We start from the raw sequence: 21,364 nt of genomic DNA on the forward strand, positions 1-21,364 counted from the left end.
AAGGCTGGCACATTATCCGATGTCTGGCTCTGATATTATCGTCCTAAGGGGGATGGATTGTGATGTCCCACATTTGTTGGAGAGGAGAACAAATCACCATTTATAAGGGTGTGGAAACCTTCCCCTAGTAGACGCGTTTTAAAGCCATGAGGGGAAGCCCGAAAGGGAAAGCCCAAAGAGGACAATATCTACTAGCGGTGGATCTGGGTCGTTACAGTTTTTCATATTCCTCAAACCGATATATCAGTTCAACTTCAACATTATACAAAAACTAATTCAAACCGACCCACTTACACCCCTAATACTCGAAAGAATAAACCAAAGAGGAGCATATCGAAAACCCGACACGGAAAAGTCAGTCAAAGAACACATTGTCAGTAATCAAGGCATATATTTGCAACGTTTTCACAGAATGATAGACAAAAAGGAAGAATCTATTATGAAACTGATAGCAAACACAAACTGAGTAGCACCAAAAATATAATTGACATTGACATTGACATTGACATTGACATTGCATACAATACCCTAACAGATATCAAACAGTACAACATCATCACTTCCTAATGTTCTTCATGTTTGTTCATCAATAATGTAGACACTACACACTCCTCAGCAGTCACTAACACAAGAATAAATCCAATGAATATATAACTTTGTTGCAAAAACTGACCTATTCAAACCTACACTCAACATGAGAATTCCCTACTGATACTAACACTTTTTTTGTTTTCTTTTACCCTCTCTTTTATTTTCTTTTTCAAGTCTTTTCTGTCAAAAATATTAAAGAAACACAGAAAAAGCCAGCAGAACGCTCACCGGGAACTCGAGTTAGGCTCTCCCCTTTCTCGTGGTTGTAGCAATGTCACACAGTTGGTTGTGATTCACTTTGAGGTATACGAGTGACCGAATTTCTGGACTGGGGTGGAAATTGTTTAGGGTAGAGATTGATGTGAGCGCTTAACGACCTGTTTTGGCACGTTTCATTCCACTTGAATTGAATGGAGAGACACTACCACCAGGTCCTGGACTTTCTTCTCGGAAGCTCGAGTTTAGCATTGCGAGTTCGCGTAACTGCTGCCTCTTAATGTAATCATGGCTCTCGTCCTGCAAATGGATGGTTCAGATGTTGAAAGAATCAGAAGTTTGTTCGATCGTTCGTTGAAAGAAATATCAACTTTGTTCGATGAGTAACCGTAACCGTAACCGAAAGTAGAAAAAGTGAAAGAATATAAGGGCAAATAAAAGAGAGCGCATAAGGAGGTAAACTACCATAAGGTCTCCAATCAAGTGAAGTAAACAAGTGAATAAGCTGCAACTAAATTTTATGCTTAAGTTCAGCAAAAGTACAATTATAATCCCTTGAATGGCTTGATGGCAAATCGCTTTAATATTTGGTTCTACACTCTTAAAAGGGCTTTTAAGGAGCTTCCGTTGTTAAAAATCACGACCCTCCACAATGATATAAGGTTGTCCACTTTGAGCATAAGCTCTCATGACTTTGTTTTTGGTTTCCCCAAAATGTCTCATACCAATGGAGATGTATTCCTTACTTATAAACCCATGATCAACCCCTTAATTAGTCGATGTGGGACTCCTCTCCCAACAATCCTCCACTCGAACAAAGTACACAATAGAGCCTCTCCTAAGGCCTATGGAGCTCTCGAACAAAGTACACCCTTTGTTCGACACTTTAGTCACTTTTGACTTCACCTTTAAGGCTCACAGCTTCTTTGTTGGACATTTGAGAATTTTATTGACATAGACTAAGTTAAGGGCATGACTAAATCACGACCCTCCACAATGGTATGATATTGTCCACTTTGAGCATAAGCTCTCTAGCTTTGCTTTTGGTTTCCCCAAAAGGCCTCGTACCAATGGAGATGTATTCCTTACTTATAAACCCATGATCAACCCTTTAATTAGTCGATGTGGGACTCCTCCCCCAACAATCCTCAACATCCGTGACAGTTACTTGGGTAAAAAAAAAACACTTATCTAAACATGATACTTTTGAGAACAAAAAAACGTGATAAAAGCACTCGAGAAAGAATCCAACGTTGAAAACGTACCACAGGTTTGAGCAGTTCTTCAATAATTTCCTGTGCTTGTCTGAGCCTTATATCAACAATATTGACTGGTAAATCCCCCTCAATCAAGATATGCAACGGTTCGTTCAAGTGCTCATAGCCAGGTCGTCCCCTTAATTTCTCTTCCTTTATAATGTAAAAGTTGAACAACAACAATCCAATGAGAGAAGAAAAAATATGTATTCAATAGTTTCGACTCGTGATAGACCCATCATGTGAATCAATATCGATAAAATACGATGAAACTAAAATTGCAATATCCTTATAATACCTTGTCTGGATCCTTTATCGACCCTTTCCCTCGAATGTATACACGACAACCTGTAGTAACTTCCACCCGTTTCAAGGAATTACCACGAGGTCCCAAAAGCCGCCCTACAAAATTGAACTGACGTCCACAAAAAACAGAAACTTCACGTATTAATATGTCCACTCTTTTATATGTTCGCGCAGCAAATAGAACGCCATTCATACTTCGACAGAACTTACATTGGGGTAAGTATCCACAGGTATTTCCAGGCGTAGAATCCTCTTTACTGTGAGCGAGCTAGGACTTGCAGGTGCACTTTGCCAGTCCATTGTCATCCCAGGGGGTCTACTTAACCTCTGCTGTATATTTCAAAAGGTTCTAGCATCTTAAGACGATTTAAAAACAAACTAAGAATAACAGTTAAGAGCACAAATTAACATAATAGAATTCTCTATATGAGCATATATAAGGACTGGGAAACGATCGGGGGATTACAAACGAAGAGGAAATAATTGAAAATGAGAGAAATAACCTGGAAAAACATTTTCATAATGTAATCTGTATGTAGTTGAAACATTCTTCAAGTGTTCTTGTAATTATCTTGAATAACGATGCAGTAAGAGGCCAACTTTTGCAAGAAACGTTGGGTTTATCTAGATTCGTTACACAGATAAATGCATGATAAATTATATCTTTATTCTTTGCATTCATCTAAACGGCTGCTCTTCAGTCTTATAGATGATGCTTTTAGTTGATTTTTAAAGTTGAGAACCTACTAAGGCAACCAGTGTGAGACATTATCCTCAAGAATGGTGAAAGAAGTTTTTGACCAACTCACACAAGTGAAAAGTAATAAAATGTATATACTATCACAATCCCATATTATCTGCTTTGGCCCGTTACGTATCGTCGTCAGTCTCATCGTTTCAAAACACATCTATTAGGGAGAGGTTTCTACACTCTTATAATGAATGTTTCATTCTCCTCTCCAACTGTTGTGGGATCTTACAATCCACCCCCTTTAGGGGCCCAACGTCCATGCTGGCACACTTTCCGATGCCTAGCTCTGATACCATTTGTAACAGCTCAAGCCCACCGCTAGCAGATACTGTCCGCTTTGGCCCGTTACGTATGCCGTCAGACTCATGGTTTTAAAACACGTCTGTTAGGGAGAGGTTTTCACACCCTTATACGGAATGCTTCGTTCCCCTCTCCAACCAATGTAGGATCTCACAAAGAAATTCTCTCTCACTTCTTTTATTTTTGAAGGAAGACATTGGGATATTATTTTCCAGATTGGATGTTTAATGCTAGTAAAGGGCTCGAGACGATAAGATCTTAACATAGGCAAGTTTCACCCTTTCATAATCAATAACACTGCCGCATGACTCCAGAAGTCTCAAGATCTTTCAGGTCAACAGCCGTCGAGAAAAAACATATTGTGGAAACATATTTGTTTTTACGTAAAATAACGTGCATTTACGAGTGCAAATAAAATCTCTCCCTTTTTTAAATTGAAAACCGAACTGCCATTGAGAAGAAATGAAAGAATACACAATCTCAATAAGTATATGAAATAGTATTACTACACAGTCAAATTGAGAACAAACAAAATAAAATGATTATGGCATATGTTTGCTCTATATCAAAAGATACTAAAATTGGACTCGAAATGATGAGATCAATAAGTATCAGGAGCCAGTTACAAATAAGTTTCGATTTTGCAACAGTAGTTACCTCCTGAGGAAGACCATTCCAGCCACTCAAACCTGCACTGCTAACATTAGATATAAGGTTTGAGGAAGCCATTGGACTAGGACTTCTATGCCGAAGCCTATCGAGGTCACAGAAACCCTGGTTGGACATCATTCCAGAAACCCGCAATATCTCTGCATTGAAAGTGCTTGCAGTGAGAAGTTACGGACGGAATTGAAAAGCAGAAATATATAGAAATCTGTTTGTGCATTAACTACAGAGAACAAGAACACGTAGGAAAAACTGTAATTTGTAATAAGATCAATTTGGAAGGGACTAAGAGCGAGATGACGTTCATTAATACGCTATTTGGCAATTTAAATAGAGGCCGAAGCTCGACCCCTAGAACATTACATGATTATGACTTGCAAAATAATCCAAGAAGGTCTCCAGAAGTTCAAGTCGCACCAGACTTTTAACCTAAGAACTCAAAGACAACCTAAAGAATAGATCTTGTCCCAGTAAAGGCATATAAAACTATTAACAGCACCATATTTCCAACGCATTGATTTCTTAAGCTACTGCAGATCTTCATGACCTTAAGTGGCTAACCTTCAGTTGCAAAGATTTTCCAAATTTAACACACATCCTTCAATTCTCATGTCAAAGATTAAGATCTTATTAACTTATAAGTGACTAACAAAAAACCATCATGGTTGACCTCCATGGACTCAATCCATAGTGGCCACCTTCTTAATATTAAATATCCTACAAGTTTTCATGTCAACTAAACGTAATAGAGTCAAGCGGTTGTCCAGTGAGTTTAGTCAAGGTGCGCACAACCTGACCCAAACACTCACCGATTTCAAATCTTTCTCAAATCTCAATGATTGTGGGTCCTAAGAGGAGCTATTGGATTCTTCATCATTCTCATTGGAATGAAGAGGCTTTGAGGACCTTTCTTCTAAGGAAAAAGCGCAAACTTCTCTCTTTATGGCAATCACTAAAAAAAGAGGGTTAACCATCGGTTCATTGGATTCCGGGCCGGATGGATCCAGTGCATATATATATATATATATATATATATATATATATATATATAACAAAGGGCAGATTGTCTACATGAATTTGAGCCTCCACCACTGATGAGTAGGTCAAATATTGACTGTTACAACATTCTAAACCAAACTTAATGGCTTAACTTTCATTTCTTCTAGTCTCAAACTGGAATAACAGAAAAACTCGAAAATGCTTAGCCATGACAATGTTGGTCTATTAATGGTATATTTGTTAATGAGCGTGATACACCAGAAGAGATTTTTTTGTAAAATAAATCAGTGTAAACAAGATATATCTCTAAAAAATTTAAGAAGAAAAATCCACCAGAATGGGTATGTATAAAGCTTTGGACCTCATTTCTTAGAAGAATTAAGTTAGCTAAGGCAAGAAACCACAAGTCAAAACCAAAGCTACCAATACGCAAGCGTCTGCTTAGTTCTAAAAAAAATGAAAGTCAACAAGATTAACTTGACATTTCCCAACAAATACGAACACACAGTCACGCCTAGTGCCACGAGCCCTCAGCTTGAATCAATTGAATCAAATACAAAAGAGCTCGTTCGATTGTGTTTTCACGCACTGATTTGTCTTGCTTGCTCTTTGTTTTGAAATGGATATGCATTTCATAATATTTTTGAACTCTCATTCTTATTTATTTAGAAACATTTCTAACTTATCTTTTTTTTTATTATAGGCTAACACAGAATAAGAAACAAAAAACAACCCATTTCTACTTTTCAAGTAATGAAGGGAGAAAAAACAATAAATGACAAATGATCAAAGATAAGATGAAATTACTATCAACACACATTTTTCTTCCTTCGGCACACAAGGAAAACAAGGAAAACAAGGAAAACAAGAAAAAAACAAACTTAAAAAGGATGATTAATCATTAAAACCCGAGTGTAGAATGTGAAATAAATGATCCATCACTAACATATCCACAATTCAACAGCCAAACTCAAGAACAAAGAGAGCAATCACTGTTACGCAGCTCAAAACCCACCAGCTGTTCCGATCTAAACATACAAATACACATCTCCACAACAACTAAGCAGCTCAAAAACACTAAAAGGATATTCAGAACACCGAAAATTCAGAGAAGAACAGTACCTTGATTCAAAAGTCGGCTGCAGATCGGAAGAACTTGCATGAAGGGGCCGAACTTCTGATGCTCTGCCAGAAGCTCCGACAAGTACTGACTAGAGATTAAAGAACAAAGAATGAAAGGAGAATTAATTATTCAACAATTAATCAGCGATTAATCAACTCAATCAAGCTGAGCAAACTCAAAAATCTAAATGAAACAAAAATAAGAAGAAAGGGAAATTCTCGAAAGTGGGTTATTAGAGGAGGTACCTTTCGACATCAGGAGTGGTTCTGATGTGAGGCGAAGCAGTTCTTGCCGGGGAGAAATTGGTACTGTACATACCTGACATAGCGCTTTGTGTTTATTGCTCTGAGCAGAGACGGATACAGAGAATTGGGGATTGGAAAGTAGAAGAAGGGCCTTTGGAAGATTGAGGCGGCGATGACGCCGGAGAAGACGGTGGATGAGGAGAGCTCCGACGAGGGAGGCGGAGGCGGAGCTAAGGAGTACAAGGGTGGATGCCTGTAAATATGGAGGCTGAAATGTGGAAAATCTATGATTGTTAATGGTCGTCGTTTTCTTTTCTTTTCTTTTCTTTTCTTTTCTTTTTTTTTTTTTCTTTTTGCAGAAATTATTTCTTTAATTTTTAGGGTTTTTATTTTTGCATATATATATATATATATATATATATATATATATATATATATATATATATATATATATAAAGAAATTAAATTAAATTTTCAAAAAAGAAAAATTATATATTAAAATTTTGAATTTTTTTTATCGAACATGCCTCGACATCTTACCGTAAAGCTACGATTACCCATAAAAAAAAATTTAGAAAAAGACGTCTTTCTTCTTCCTATCTTACCCGAACATCGAGTCTATATTTACGACATTGTTGATTGCATCGAGATAAAGTTCAAAGAATATCACGACATTGTACTACATGTCCCATCATGATATGTAAACAGAGACGTACAAATAGTGATAATCGTGTTGAATATTAGGGTATCGACCGTTCTCGAAGAGTTACCCTCTCAAAGGGACATGTTATCGAATAGTGATAAGAGCTCGATACTAAACCGACACAACCAAGGTATGGTTACCCTCTCAAAGGGTCATGTTATCGAAGAGTTTCCAACATTCATTCTCGAGTGGAAAGCGAGTTTAGGATTAAAGAAAGCTAGAGCTTCTCTTCTTTGTTTTGTCCTACCTCCAGAACAATATCAAGATCGAGAATAAACAGCTCGAGACTGTTACTGTATTTCAAACTGCTTCAAATGTATTTTATCGTTCGTTTTATTAATATTTTTTTTCTGACAAACGTGACTCGAGACTTAACCATTCGTCAAGATTGTCTACAAAGTTTAATTTTCACACGGTTAACTTGTCGTCAAATTAGAATAAGTGTCGCACAATTACTGTCAGGTTGCCTTAAGAGTGCGACTGTGAACGGAAAAAAATAATATTTAAATAATATTAAACTAATTGATTTTAAAAAAATTATTGGGCCGTCTTCGAATATTGGCCCATTAAATAATGGGTCATTGGATCTCGCCCAAGCCCAATTCAAGGCCCATGAACCCTGTGAGATATATCGTCGAGCTCGAGCAGTCATCGGAAGACACCGGAATTTTTGACAGTAGAGAGAAAAATGGCATGGAGATGGATGGAAGCGGCACTTCCTCTTGGAATTATCGCCGGAATGCTCTGTATAATGGGGAATGCTCAATATCATATTCACAAAGCCGCGCATGGCCGGGTAATTAACTCTGTACTTGTTTTAATTTTGATTCTTCCTCTCTTCTTTGCTCAATGGATCCCCTTTCTCTCAGTTTCGATCAACGATCTCTATATGTTGTTCGTTTTTTTTTTGTTTTGCAGCCGAAGCACATCGGTAATGATATGTGGGACGTTGCCATGGAACGTAGGGACAAGAAACTTGTGGAGAATTTCTCCGCCGCTTCTCATTGATAATTTTTTAGAACTGCATCTCCTGGTACATGTTTATACGTTATTATTACTGTTTTTTAGTTTTTGAGAATCTTAAGTTTGGGGGTATGGAGCTCATAGGACAATCCTCTTTCTTGATGGGTAGTTGTTCCATCTCTTGGACTTGGAGAATGTTGAATTTGAAATGAATGCTTGCAAATAGTCGTAGGCAACGATTACAAAATGTTGATTTTGATACTCGAGGTTCAGTGTGTGTGTGTGTGTTTCAAGAAACTGAACGAATATACAAAAACATACAAAAAAAAAAAAAGAAGAATCCCTCAACTCCAAAGAAGATGGTCAAGTTCCTCTAATGCTTCTCACAGGGAACACCACTGAGGTCCCAAACGGAGAGAAGAATGCCTCTCCACACAATCTAGGGTGTCGACTTTCTCGTACCAAACAAAGAACTTGATCTTATTTGGGATTTTAGCCCTCCAAAGCGACGAGAACAGCGGCATTGGGGATGAGAGAGGGGGCATATAAAAGCAACAACAAGAGGTGCAAGAAAATTCTGGGATGGACTAGGAGTCCAAAAGTGGAAGTCCCTCTTTTCCCTTGAAAGACATGGGCATCCCCCCAAAAAAACCTAGCAACTCAAAAGCTTCCAACAGCTCCCTATTTGTCAATGGACGACAAAGCTTCAAGGACAATTAGGAAGAGGATTCTGAAGGTAGAATACAAAGGCCACAAGGTGCATCTTCAAATCAGAAGGGTGATACAAGTGAGGTAATAAAGAGCAAAGATCTCCCCCCCACCCGGTGGTCTTCTTAGAAATAAGTCATGAACCCATCCCCAATGGAACAAGAAACAAATTGAGAGAGGAAGGGGACCAAGGAAGAAATAACTTTCTAGGGATCGTTAAGCAAACCCAAATGCCCACTACTAGAGACTGACTTGATAGGGTGTGGCTCATACTTGCTCACAGTGACCTTATGGCACAAAACATTAGGCTCCTAAAAGAAATGTCACATCCATTTAGCCAACAAAGCCTCATTTTGGTACCTTAGGTTACCAACTGTGACGCTTGAGTCCTGGGCTACGATTTGGATTCCAAATCCTGGTTTGAATCCTGGGCATGGGGCGTTACACTAACGACGAAACCCCCCAACTCTAAAGGCTACAAAGCACTTCAGAACTAACTAAATGAGATCCTTTCCCCTTATCAACCCCCTCCCATGAGAAATCCCTCAAGATCTTCTTCACTGCCTTACTAACCCACACTAGGATTTTAAAAAGAGAAAGGAAATAGACTTTAACCCCACTCAAAACTGCATAAAGATGGGTAAGTATACCTCTCTCAGGGAACAAAAGTCCTTTCCAAGAAGACAAACAATTTTGAATTCTCTCAAGAGTCAGATTCCAGAAAACCTTACTCCTGAGGTTATGACGTGGAGGAAGCCCAGGATATGAGACAGCCACAGGAAAGTGATTCACCCGACACCACATAAGAAGCTCATGAACTCAACTTGGAAGCGTCAAAAGAAAAGGGTACCATAAGAAATCTAAAGATACTAGAGCCCAATTCTGTCTCCACCCACCCGAAAACCCTCAATACTCCCCTTCCCTACCCCAACCCAGTGCATACGTATTAATAATAAGATAATCTCCAAGTCAAGGGAGTTGTGGTAACACTCATTTTAAAGCTGACGGAGGTTGATTACAAAAATGTCCAGGCACTCCATTAGCAAGGTCAAGTGGTCTGAAAGATCCCCAAATCTCCAAAATTGTCTGTTTCATCGAAAGTGCTTTGTTTCTCTGCTCCCCCAAAATATGATGGCAGATTTAAGCTAGTTTGTGTGTCCATTGTGTTGCTAGGCTATGTGATTCAGTTTTTGATTAGCTGCTGTAGTTGGTTAGGTTAATTGTTGTTTATAGAGCTTGTACATTTACAACAAAAAACCTCAGAGAAAGAACTAGGGGTGCATAAAAATTGGTTAGCGGTGGTTTTGGGTCCAAACTGATGCCATAAACTGGCGTATTGGTTTTCACATAGTGTAAATTGATGATGGCTTCTGGCGATCTATTTAAATTGTCTAATCACCCGTCAGTTTGGTTGGCTTTGTTTCAATGGTGACTGATAGATAAGATGAGAATGAGTGAAGTTGAGATGAAGGCTAATGCATGAGTTGGAATTAAGAGAGTAAGAGTCAGTGTTAGAGGGCTGAGAGTGAGAACTGAGAGGGAGAGCTGCGCTGTGGATGTTTAGTGAGGATTGAGAGGGAGCTGAAGTCGGAGGCATGCGGCATGGCCTGAGTGAGTTAGGGCTGGTTGAGATTTGAGAAATGAGAGGGAGGGTGTCCAGTACGTAAAAGAAAACTAAGGTGAATATTTTCAACAAAAAAAAAAAAAAAAAAAAAAAAAAAAAAAAAAAAAAACAGAAGGTAAGAGGGAGCCAAACGATGCAGAAGTGCAGAGCAGGTTTTAAATTTATTTACTTGTTTTTTCAATTGGTTGGAAAGGCATTTTCTGGCCACTCCAGCCGATGTGTGTGGTTCAAGCTGACGGCCGATGTTGGTTTTGATTGGTTTTCTTGATTCCCTTGTTTACACCTCTCGGAGTTTGTGCGCCAGCTTAACTCTCTGAGTTTGTCAAGAAAATTGGATTTGTGGCAGCTCTAGTGCCCATTTTGTCATAAAGTTCTTAAAAGTTTGGGACAAGTTCCATTGATGTCTAAAGCCTAATCTAGTCCTTTCTGAACAGTTTTAGGCATAAACTTGACTTTTATTTCCTTTTCTTATTGGTGTGAATTTGGTGGTGGTGCTGCACTGGAAGGATTTCTTTCTGAAATATCACATCAAGCAACGCCTTGCGTGAAAAGAGGAAGTTCTAAACCAAGTCAAATCCCTTTTGTTAGCTACATAGAGCCTCGAAACTCAAAATGCTCTCTTTTGAAATTTGAACATTTGTAAGACTCCTTGCTCACGTACACATATTACTTGAAGGTTTCGTGCAAGATTTCAATTTTATTTCAACCACTCTCAGCTTTGCAACTAAAGCCTGTTGGACTTTTTCTTTTAATTCCTCACTATACTTAAGGAGACTCTTGTATTTAGCACTAACGCTAATGTAGTCCTAGGTGCAGGAGTTATGGCGGATGTTCTCTTGACGAAGGAATAAAAGTTTTTGTTGCAGAACGCAGATGTTTGTGCATGGATGATCACTGCCATTCACTGTCAGTTTTCTTCATTGTTCCAATCTTGATCTGAACATATGTAGAATTGATCATCCAGAATTACTTTCTATATCAAAGTAGATGTTCTCCTGAATGTTGATTTCTGAGTTCTGTTTTCTTAAGCTACACTTGCCTACTCGAACGGGTGAACCCCTGTACTTAAATTAAATGATTGATGAATAGCTTGAAATTCTTGTAAATTTTTGTTTTTCTTCACCCTTATCCCATGACCCATACGAAACAGAGTTGTCGAAAGCATGATAGTTGGATGTGGCTGGATCATGTGCCATAATGTTCAATAACACCAGGTTGCTTTCCAGGCTCGCATTCGTGAAAATATGTACTGCTACCCTCCACCCTTCCCATAGCAAACGGCAGTAGCTGTTTACAGATAGGGCGACAACCATAAACCTACAGACATTGATTCTGAAATAATTATTTTCTTTGTGTAGTTTGAGTTTCTGTTCAGAAGTGGGCCTTGCATTAAATAGTGGTGGTGGAAATGTTGGTGAAAGGGCATTAGAAAATATTGACAGCGCCCACCCCATTTAGTTTGGAATTATGTTAGAGCATGTGGTGGTAGGTGTGAGATCTCATATCGGTCGGTTGGAGAGGAAAATGAAGCATTCTTTATATGGGCGTAGAAACCTCTCTCTAGCGTTTTAAAAACCTTAAAAAACTTAGAGGAGAAATCTAAAAGGAAAAGCCCAAAGAGGACAATATCTGCTAGCGGCGGATTTGAGTTGTTATAGGAGGTGTAGTGAGAACCTTAGCCGATTTGATCCACGTCTACCACTATTCCCATGGGAACAAATATCAGCTGTATGTGATAATTATTGCCCTGATAGGTATCAAAAAAGTGGGACAGGGTGGCAAACAGTGCAAGTTAAAGCTGGAAGAGTATGGATTCCCAATTACAATGGGAATGGAAGAAAGTAGGAGTTGCGGCTGATAGTGAACTTGGGAAAACTGGCTTGAATTTGTACCGATCTAGACCTTATTCCTTGGTTTTTCGAGGCGGAAATCCAGGAAAACTAGCTTAGGACTCGATCCTTATTCCTTAGTTTTTCGAGGTGGAAATCCAGGAAAACTAGCTTAGGACTTGAGAAAACTTGGCACTTGTCCACACGTTCCGAAGGCCGAAGGTGTTGAGGATTATTAAGAAGAGTAGTCTCACACGTTGGTTAGTTAAGAGGAAGATCATTGGTTTATAAGTAAGAAATATTATCTCCATTGATCATTGGTTTAAAATAGACAATATCATACCATTGTGGAGGTTCGTGATTCCTAACCAGACTCCACGAGTTTTCTTTTAATTTTGTGATTGGTAGAGACAAATGGGGAAGGCAATGGTGGAGACAAAAAGAAAAGGCAAAATTGGAGTATTTGTTTACACATTTTGAGGTTGTGATACAGCCTGTATTATGCCCATAAAACTTCATGGGTTGCTTTTATTTGGCGTTGATTAAACAGGTTGATTTTTTTTTTTTTTTTTTTTTTTTTTTTTTTTTTTTTTTTTTTTTTTTTTTGAAGTCCGCATCTTCCGTCTTAATAAATATTCAAAATAATGTTAGTACTTCATTTTAAAAATTCAAAGAACACTTTTAATTTTTTTAAAAATTTCAAAAATAATCTTTTAAAAATACTAATAAAAAAAGTAACTTTAAAACGAAAGATAATCTATAAACAGACAATCTTTTCTTAAAATTTTATTTTTATTTTCTTTTACAAAAGTTAAAAGTGTTAATAATATTTTAAAAATTTTATGGATATTTTCTAAATATAGTAATAAGAGTATTCTTTAAATATAGTACGAATAGTTTTTTTCAAAATTTTTAAAGTATTTTTTAAATGTTATTAAGAGAGATATTTTATATTTTAAAATGTTTTTAAAATTTGAAAATATTATTGAAAAGAAAATTTAGAGAGTATTTTTTAAAATAAAATTTAACATATTATTATTATTATTCTGGATTTAGTTGTGTTATTTAACCTAAATTAAAAAAAAAAAAATTTAAAAAAAAAAAAAGAAAACTGTTCAAAGCATCAAAACGCAGCGTTTCATTGAAAAGCAAGTTGGGCAATTTAATAAATGCTCTGGCTTTTACCTGTTTAATTAAACTATATTTCTCTCCTCCACAACTTCCTTCTCAATTAAATCCTTTCGATTTTTTTTAAAATGTATTTAATAATTACAAAAATTTTACCATGAAAAAAAAAAAAAAAAAATTCTAGACTTCAAAAACTCGAGATGTTGATACATTGTAATTAGCGTTTTTTTTTTCTCTCACTTGAGTTCAACATGGCCAACGAGCAATTCTATCTTGTTAGATGTATGAGAGAATCTAAATAATCTAAGATTTGGAGGGTGGCAACCACATCGTAACTGTGAAATCTCACATCGGCCCCTCTCCAACGAAGCATTTCCTCTCCTTAGGAGACGCTGCGTCAAAAAAATAACTCAGAAAGAACAATATCTGCTAACAGTAGGCTTCAACTGTTACAGTAACAACATGCTAAGTGTATTTTAGGGGACTAGCCCGGGAAACAAGGGAAATTCCTCGCACATAATTATAATTAAGGGAACAATTGAAAGGTGACTAAAACACTAGAAACAACTACTTGAGTCTTTACGTCTTTTGGTCCGCATAACCAACGCATCTTTCTCCGAAGAAGCAACCCACTCACTCGAAATCTATCCCTTCAATTGTGTAACAACGCATCCACACGATTACGAGTCTACTCCCAGCCTCTTCGACGACACTAGCCTACAGTTTTTTTTTCCCACTAACCATAGCTTGACCGAACCTTAGGCTCTGATACCCCTTGTCATGGCGCTAAGTCCTTCAGAGATACTATACTGACGGTATAGTGCCGCCACCAGAGAAGGCTGCTTCATGCCAGGCGTCCGGACTTACTACGCTCGAGCCGCATTTCCAGTACATACGCTATATCCACTAAGGCTGAATCCGCCTCCAAACTGAACGTCATCTGTAGCAGAACGTCGTCGGTCGACCGAAGAAGGTTTCGATATCAAAATAGAACCAGACAAGAACAAAGAATGGGTTCCCGTGAGTGGAGTGATACTCACTTTCCTCTAAAGTCAGCCACCGACGAACCTTAATTTCCCACACACAGCTCAACAAAACAAAACAAAACAAAACATTTCACGAGAATCTCTTCATTATTATTAGCTTTGGGAGAAATTTCATAAACAAAACAACAAAAACACTCTCTTCTCACTACAATTTTTTTTGGTGCAAAACAATGAATCGTTCATCATACACATTTACACAAGAATCATCATAGAAAAACTTCTACTACTCACAAGAACACCATCTCAAAACAACACATAAAAAACCAAGCACAGAACCCATATCAAATGAGAGAGGATGAATTGTGTTTTTTTTCGAGTACCTGATTCGATCGACGGAACCAGCTCAAGGCACGTATTCTGTCTCCAGAGTCGGCTGCGTTCGTGTCACGGTTGCTGTCGGAGCTTTTGTTTCGCCGACCATTGCCATTTCTAGAGGTTCTCCCACGTCTGCTGCTCTCTCCATCTCTTCCATTTTCTTTCTTTTCTTTAGCTTGCAAATCGAAACTACGAGGAGTGCGAGCAGCGCCATTAGCAATGCTCCACCCAACACGGATCCTACTATGATCCACACTTTGGTGGTGTTTTTCTTCCTTGAAGGTGGAGGTACTGTCCCCGGGGGCGACGTTGGTGTAGGAGAAGGAGCAATGGACTCGACGACGATGGAGAAATGACCATGTTGGATGGTTGAACATGTGTTTCCAGACTCCACTCTGCTAAAATTGGGCATTCCCTGAAGATTAAACCGAACACACTTTGCAACGGTCCCATCCGGGAGGGACTTGATATTGTCAAACTTGACGTGTATTGGGTCCCCGGAAGCTCTCATTTTGAGCTCGGGAAGGTTCGTTGCAGAGAGATTAGAGCCATTGTAAGCAAGAAGACCCAACACTGGTGCTAAGTAGGTATAACCAGGCAATGCAGGGTAATACACCTCAGACCAGTTACCTAAATTCTGATACACCAAAACAAGCCTCTCGACATACGGCTGCACGATAACCCCCATCGGGATCTCAAACTCCTTGAACGAATCGACACCGTACCGTCTAAAACTACCACTCCTCAGCCTCAAAGCTCGAATGCTAATACCAGACATGTTCGACGGAGCAGCAGCATCATAAGGAACACCAGTTTTCGGATTAACCAAACCCTTATAAGCATACTCTTGCAGAAGAGCATCAAGAGAACTCGCTGAAGAATCGATATCGACCGACCGAACCACAACCGGATCAGCAACAAACAAGAACAACATTTGAACAATCAGCATCAGCTGAGTTCTAGGAAGCCCCATGGATGCTTCAAAATCTCAGAACTCACAGCAATGGACTTAGATATGAAGAGAGCAACGCCCAAATGATAGATAAATACGCAATAAAGATCTTCAAATGAGCAATAAATCACTTGGAAACGGAAATGGCTCAAAATAATGTCATAATCTAAAGCAGCTTTGAAGGAGGGGATAAATTTAAGCCGTTGCAAATCCTTATTCTCTTCCAGAAATTACTTTTTCCCTTTTGGAATCCTTGAAAAAGAGTACTTATAAGGAGAAGAATCAATGGAATCTCACAGAAACACAGAAATCAGATTCTTCAACGTTACAGAATCAAGAAGAACCCTAGAGAGCTTAGCAAGCGAACAACAATGGCGGATTCAGTGACAATGGCGATTTTATTAAATAGACGACGGAGTACCTGATGAAATTGGTTCCAATGGCGACAATGTGTGATAATCGCAGAGCTGGAGGAGCAAAGAAACCATCTCAGAACACAAATTCTTGAAAATCCGAGTAGAAATCAGCCGCAAACGAACGGATAAACCCTAGAATCTTGAGGAAAATCATCATTAAATTCTTCAAAATAAACGCCTCGCAAGAACTACGCCGCACATGACGGATACAGAGGATAATAATCTCAAAAATCCTCAAAACACATCCTGCATTCCCCAAAAGAATCTCAAACCGAATCGGAATCGAAAAGATTCGCGAAATGAAACGAAACCCAACTCGAAAAACCAAGAATCAAGATGTGGGCATTTAAAGAAAGCGAGTTAGGGAATCGCAATCAAGAGAATCAAACAACCGGTCGCCATGGAAGAGACATACAGATTCATCACTCGAAATCGCAGCTAAAATCCATACGACTGAAGAACTAAGAACAAAAACGAAAGAAAATCGAAACCCCACCACTTTTCCTTCTCCCCACTTCCGAGTTGCAAGAAAAACAGAGCAAATAAGCAAAAGGGCACAGAGAGGAGAAGAAGTGATGAAAAGGGGCAACAATGGCGGCGTTAAAACGGGAAATCAAGGAGGAAGAAGAGGTTGAAACAAAGAACCCACAAAGGAATTGGGCAAAAAAAGATGAAGGGAATGATTTGATGATTGTTGGAACTCGGATTGAGTGACTCAGGTGAGTTGGGGGAGTGGCGAGTGGCGAGTGGTGGGGTGAGGAATGAAGAACAAACAACAACGGCGAAGGATTTTTTTCCTTTTTTAGTTTCGATTTCGAAAAATCGCATTATGATTAAATACTAAACCCACCGGCGAAAAGAAATGGAAAAAAATTAAATTAAAAAACGGAGCTTTTCAACTTCGCTGGCTGTCAGCTGCCACGTGGTGCTAATACAGTCAAACCATTTCTCAATTAATATTATTTTTTTAAAAGATATAATTTAATTAATCTATATTTTTTTAATGTCTAATTAGCGTCTTCCATCGATTCTATTAACTTATTTGATTTATTTTTATTGGGGTAGCGTATCATTCACTACCTACCAAAATAGACTATTCTTACTAAAACTGGTCGAAACTTCGGGGCCTCTTTAAATGTTTTAGAGATTAGGGCTGAGATTCTACCGGTTGCTTAATGAGACCTTAGTAGTTGAGGTGGGAGAGCACTCGGGTGTTGCATGGTCACATAGATGAGACGGTCATTCTAAACCAATTCAACCAAATATTTCTATGGTTAGGTTGGGTTTGAGACCATACAGGTTGCTTAACGAGACCTGTAGTTGAGGTGGAAGAATGCTTGGGAGCTGCATGAGACCTTAGTAGTCGAGGTGGAAGAGTGCACGAGAGTTGCATGTTCACAAGGATGAGACAATCATCATGAATCAAACCCAACCCAATATTTTATGGTTAGGTCGGGTTCGAGATCCTACAAGTTGCTTAATGAGACCTATAGTTGAGGTGGAAGGTGCTCGGGAGCTGCATGAGACCTTAGTAGTCGAGGGGGAAGAGTGCTCAGGAGCTGCATGGTCACAGAGACGAGACGTTCATCCTAAACCAACCTAACTTAATATTTTATGGTTAGGTCAAGTTCGAGATCCTACAGGTTGCTTAACAATACCTCAATAGTCGAGGTGGAAGGTGCTTGGGAGCTGCATGAGACCTTAGTAGTCGAGGTGGAAAAGTACTCAAGAGTTGCATGGTCACAGAGACGAGACGATCCTCCTAAACCAACCCAACTCAATATTTTATGGTTAGGTCAGGTTTGAGGTTTGAGATCCTACAGGTTGCTTAACAAGACCTCAATAGTCAAGGTGGAAGAGTGCTAGGGATCTGCACGGTCACAGGGACAAGACGGTCATCCTGAACCAACCCAACCCAATATTTTATGGTTAGGTCGGGTTCCATTCATTATTTAATAAATATTATTTTAGTTGAAAATTTTATTGTCTAAATAATTAAATTGGGTCTAAAAAATGTCTAACTCAGTCGTATGGTCCATGGTACCCACGTTATGATTAGAGATGACGTGGACTTTTCTTTTTGTTTTTTTAATGTAAGTGGGTTTCATTAAAAAAAGGAAACAAACTTTGTCTTTTTTGAGGTATTGTCTCTTGGAAATCAACTTTTAAGAATTGTATTTTTATTATTTTTTATTAAATGTAAAAATAAAAAAAATCAATTAAATATAAAATTCAAATTTTTATAATAAAAAAATTACAAAAGTATTTGAAGAATATGTTTTATTTAAATTACTAATGAAATGGAGTTATATTAATTATGGCAATTTAAATATTGATGTATACTAATTTTGAAGATTATGTATTAATAGCATTCCAAAAACATTTCAAAATTTAAATTTAAAATCAACGTAATTAATATATATATATAAAATTAAATCATAATATAAAAAATAAAATTAATTCAATAACTTGATCAATCTAGACTATCCAACTCAAACCATAAATATTGAAAGTTCGGTTTGTAGTTTGACATTTTTTTTGTCGGTCAACCCAACCTTAGTTTTACAAAAGATGAAGAATATTTAACGTTTGTAACCGATTTTAATGATACATCGTGACTTGTAAATGTTTGATATTTGAACTTGATGAGATTTTAGTTATTAATCTAACACGTGTAGGTAGATAGGCAGGGTTATTTTTTAAAAAATAATTTAAAATTTTTAATTGGACAATCCAATAAAAAAAAATAATGGGTTCGTTGGGTTGTAAATTTTATTCAAGTTGCTCGGGTCACTAATCAGCATGAAATAATCAACATGAAATTTCATGCTGATCCAAAAGACTTTTCTAACCCAACTCATGTACACGTGTGGCCAGTCCAAATCTGTATCTTTTTTTTTTTAGGTTCATTAGGGTTTTTATTGATTAGCGAAACTTTTAAAAACGAAAGCATGTAGAACTCAAATCCACTTGCCCGCTGCTCCTGTCGCCAACTTGGCGAGCTCTATGCTCGTTATCCTTTCTGTTCTCTCTGCTGGGGCCTCCCCTATGGCTAGAGCCATAAGCTATGGCAACTCTAGCTCGCAACCAGGAGCCGAAGCAGCTCAACAAAGGTGAAAATTTTAGATTATAGCATAAAAAAGTCTATAAATTCTTACTCGTGTATTCAATAAGGATACGAAACTTGTAATTTTGAATTTAGTAAGTCCATAAATTTTATAAAATAGCGAATATATTAAAGATATATTAAATACAAAATTAAAAAAAAAATTATACAAAACAAAATTAAAAGTTTATAATTAATATTTTAAATTCAATTTATCAAAATAGACCTAAACCTAATGGGTAAACTTGTAATTTTGTTTTTTTTTATTATTTATTAATTTTTTAATTCAATAATCTTTCTTTTACGCCAATATTCATGCAAATTTTTATTAGTATTTAAAAATAATTCACTTCGAGAATTGTATAAATATGATAAATTATGGAAGGTTAGCGGGGAGTTAAATGACCATTCTACCCCCAGAATGGTGGAATTTTTGGTTTGGTTATGAAATCAATGTGCTTTGAGTTTTAAAAAATATATATAATAATTATTTATCGTGTAAATTAAAGTTGGCAATTAGCACGCAAAACCATGAGTAAGAGAGAGATTTATTTTTAAATACTATTTAATTATTAGTAAATTACAAATTTGCCCTCTACCATTTATTTTGATGTTTGTTTTTAAATGGTGAGATATATTTGTAAAATTACAAATTTGCCCTCTTCCATCCTTTCTCGTTTCCTCTTCTCCAATCGATCACCATCTACCTGACCCAATCGTCGACCGATGATCGCTATGGAGGAGCGAAGAATGTCATGGCCAGTGTCGTGTTGTCGTCATTGTTGTAACGCTGTTGTCGTGTTGGCATCGTCGAATCCACCATTTGGAGGAGTAAATGTATAGACTTGGACTAGTATATGTTTGAAAAGTCAGGTTGTGTAATATCTGATTTTTTTTTTTTTAATAAATGAAAATATAGAAAATGTGTATGGCGGCAAAAGACAACTCGAAAACCCTTGGTTTCGTGGTTGATTTGGAGCAGGAGTTGGTTAGGGGTCTGGATAACTATAAAATTGACTTATAATATACGACTGTACTATGTGGGGATTAATAGGGAGCTTGTCAGTTAGCTTCATTTGAGTGAGCGTGTCACGAGTGGCAGGGATATGAACTTGAGACTTATGATGATCAGTTCATGCATGTGATTTTATGTAGTTATACGGGGACGATAAGGAATTTGCCAACTAGCCTCTACTCGTAAACCCGACTCAATTGTCAGGGTCTAGATAATTATAGAATTGACTTATGATTTATGACTGTACTTTGTGGGGACTATTAGGAAGTTTGCCAGCTAATTTTCTATCGAACGTGTTGAGCTTGGGTGAAACAAACTAACCTAGGACGTAATCTAAAAAGAATTTATTCTTAGAAACAAACTCAGATGAACGATTCAAATTTATTTCATAAAACTTAAGAATGATTAAGAACTACCAACAAGTTGTTTACTGAATATTTTTATACTCAACCCTGTTATTTCAATTTTCTTTTCAGGTGGAGTCTAATGTACCGGTGGAGGTGCACGTGGGCTGTTGGCTATAAAGAGTCCCATTATTTCTAAGTCTCGATTACGACAAATATTTTTTTATCTCAACAAATGTCGAGGCAAAAGTTTAAACCATTGGCTTCAAGGAAATGAGTGAATATCTATTCTCGTGTAATATTGCAGCCCTGAAATAAGCTCGAAACCCCCCCTTTGGGGCCAGCGTCCTCACTGACACTCGTTTCTTTCTCTAATCGATGTGGGACCACTACAAAATCCACCCCCGTTTGGAGTCCAAGCGTCCTTACTGGCACACTGTCTCGTGTCTACCTTCCTTTGGGAAAGAGCCTCCTCGCTGGCACATAGTCTAGTGTTCGGCTCTGATACCATTTGTAATGACCCAGATCCACCGCTAGTAGATATTGTCCTCTTTCAGATTTTTCTTTCGGGCTTTAAAACGCATTTACGAGTGGAAGGTTTTCACACCAATATTTTGTTCTACTTCCCAACCTCGACACCTCTTAGATTATCTCACAAAAACTCATTTATAAAAGAATGCGGTGAAAATTTCATACATTTGATTAAATTGGACCAACCAACATGTGTTGTTCATATCGATCAAAGCTGCTCAAATCGATAAT

At 37.7% G+C, this 21,364-nt stretch overlaps 3 protein-coding genes across 5 annotated transcripts; 1 reads left to right on the forward strand and 2 right to left on the reverse strand.

The window, feature by feature from the left end:
• Nucleotides 1–416: 416 nt before the first annotated feature.
• On the reverse strand, nucleotides 417–6,753 carry LOC111782213 (KH domain-containing protein At3g08620). Of its 2 annotated transcripts, none has more exons than XM_023663039.2 (7): nucleotides 6,454–6,753; nucleotides 6,208–6,296; nucleotides 4,078–4,229; nucleotides 2,580–2,696; nucleotides 2,362–2,478; nucleotides 2,073–2,216; nucleotides 417–1,107 (listed from the first exon to the last, which is right to left on the reverse strand). In XM_023663039.2, exons 1-7 carry the CDS (start codon nucleotides 6,531–6,533, stop codon nucleotides 961–963), a joined length of 846 nt encoding a protein of 281 aa, XP_023518807.1. In that variant the 5' UTR covers nucleotides 6,534–6,753; the 3' UTR covers nucleotides 417–960. The 2 variants fall into 2 exon arrangements, with proteins under 2 accessions (XP_023518807.1, XP_023518806.1); XM_023663038.2 differs by having other exon boundaries at nucleotides 2,580–2,699; nucleotides 6,454–6,752.
• Nucleotides 6,754–7,794: 1,041 nt separating this feature from the next.
• LOC147786590 (NADH dehydrogenase [ubiquinone] 1 alpha subcomplex subunit 1-like) lies at nucleotides 7,795–11,557 on the forward strand. 2 transcript variants are annotated; one of them, XM_087120075.1, is made up of 3 exons: nucleotides 7,795–7,952; nucleotides 8,075–8,189; nucleotides 11,256–11,557. In XM_087120075.1, the coding sequence occupies exons 1-2, from the start codon at nucleotides 7,845–7,847 to the stop codon at nucleotides 8,162–8,164; spliced, it is 198 nt and encodes a 65-aa protein (XP_086976201.1). In that variant the 5' UTR covers nucleotides 7,795–7,844; the 3' UTR covers nucleotides 8,165–8,189; nucleotides 11,256–11,557. The 2 variants fall into 2 exon arrangements, with proteins under 2 accessions (XP_086976201.1, XP_086976202.1); XM_087120076.1 differs by having other exon boundaries at nucleotides 11,262–11,557.
• A 2,965-nt stretch (nucleotides 11,558–14,522) lies between these two features.
• On the reverse strand, nucleotides 14,523–16,958 carry LOC111782202 (uncharacterized). Its single transcript, XM_023663023.2, has one exon. It carries the CDS (start codon nucleotides 15,740–15,742, stop codon nucleotides 14,798–14,800), a length of 945 nt encoding a protein of 314 aa, XP_023518791.2. The 5' UTR covers nucleotides 15,743–16,958; the 3' UTR covers nucleotides 14,523–14,797.
• Between the last annotated feature and the right edge of the window lie 4,406 nt (nucleotides 16,959–21,364).

Source organism: Cucurbita pepo, chromosome 19 (genome assembly GCF_057944985.1).
Source record: "Cucurbita pepo subsp. pepo isolate OVF chromosome 19, ASM5794498v1, whole genome shotgun sequence".
In the NCBI taxonomy this organism is placed as follows: Eukaryota; Viridiplantae; Streptophyta; class Magnoliopsida; order Cucurbitales; family Cucurbitaceae; genus Cucurbita; species Cucurbita pepo.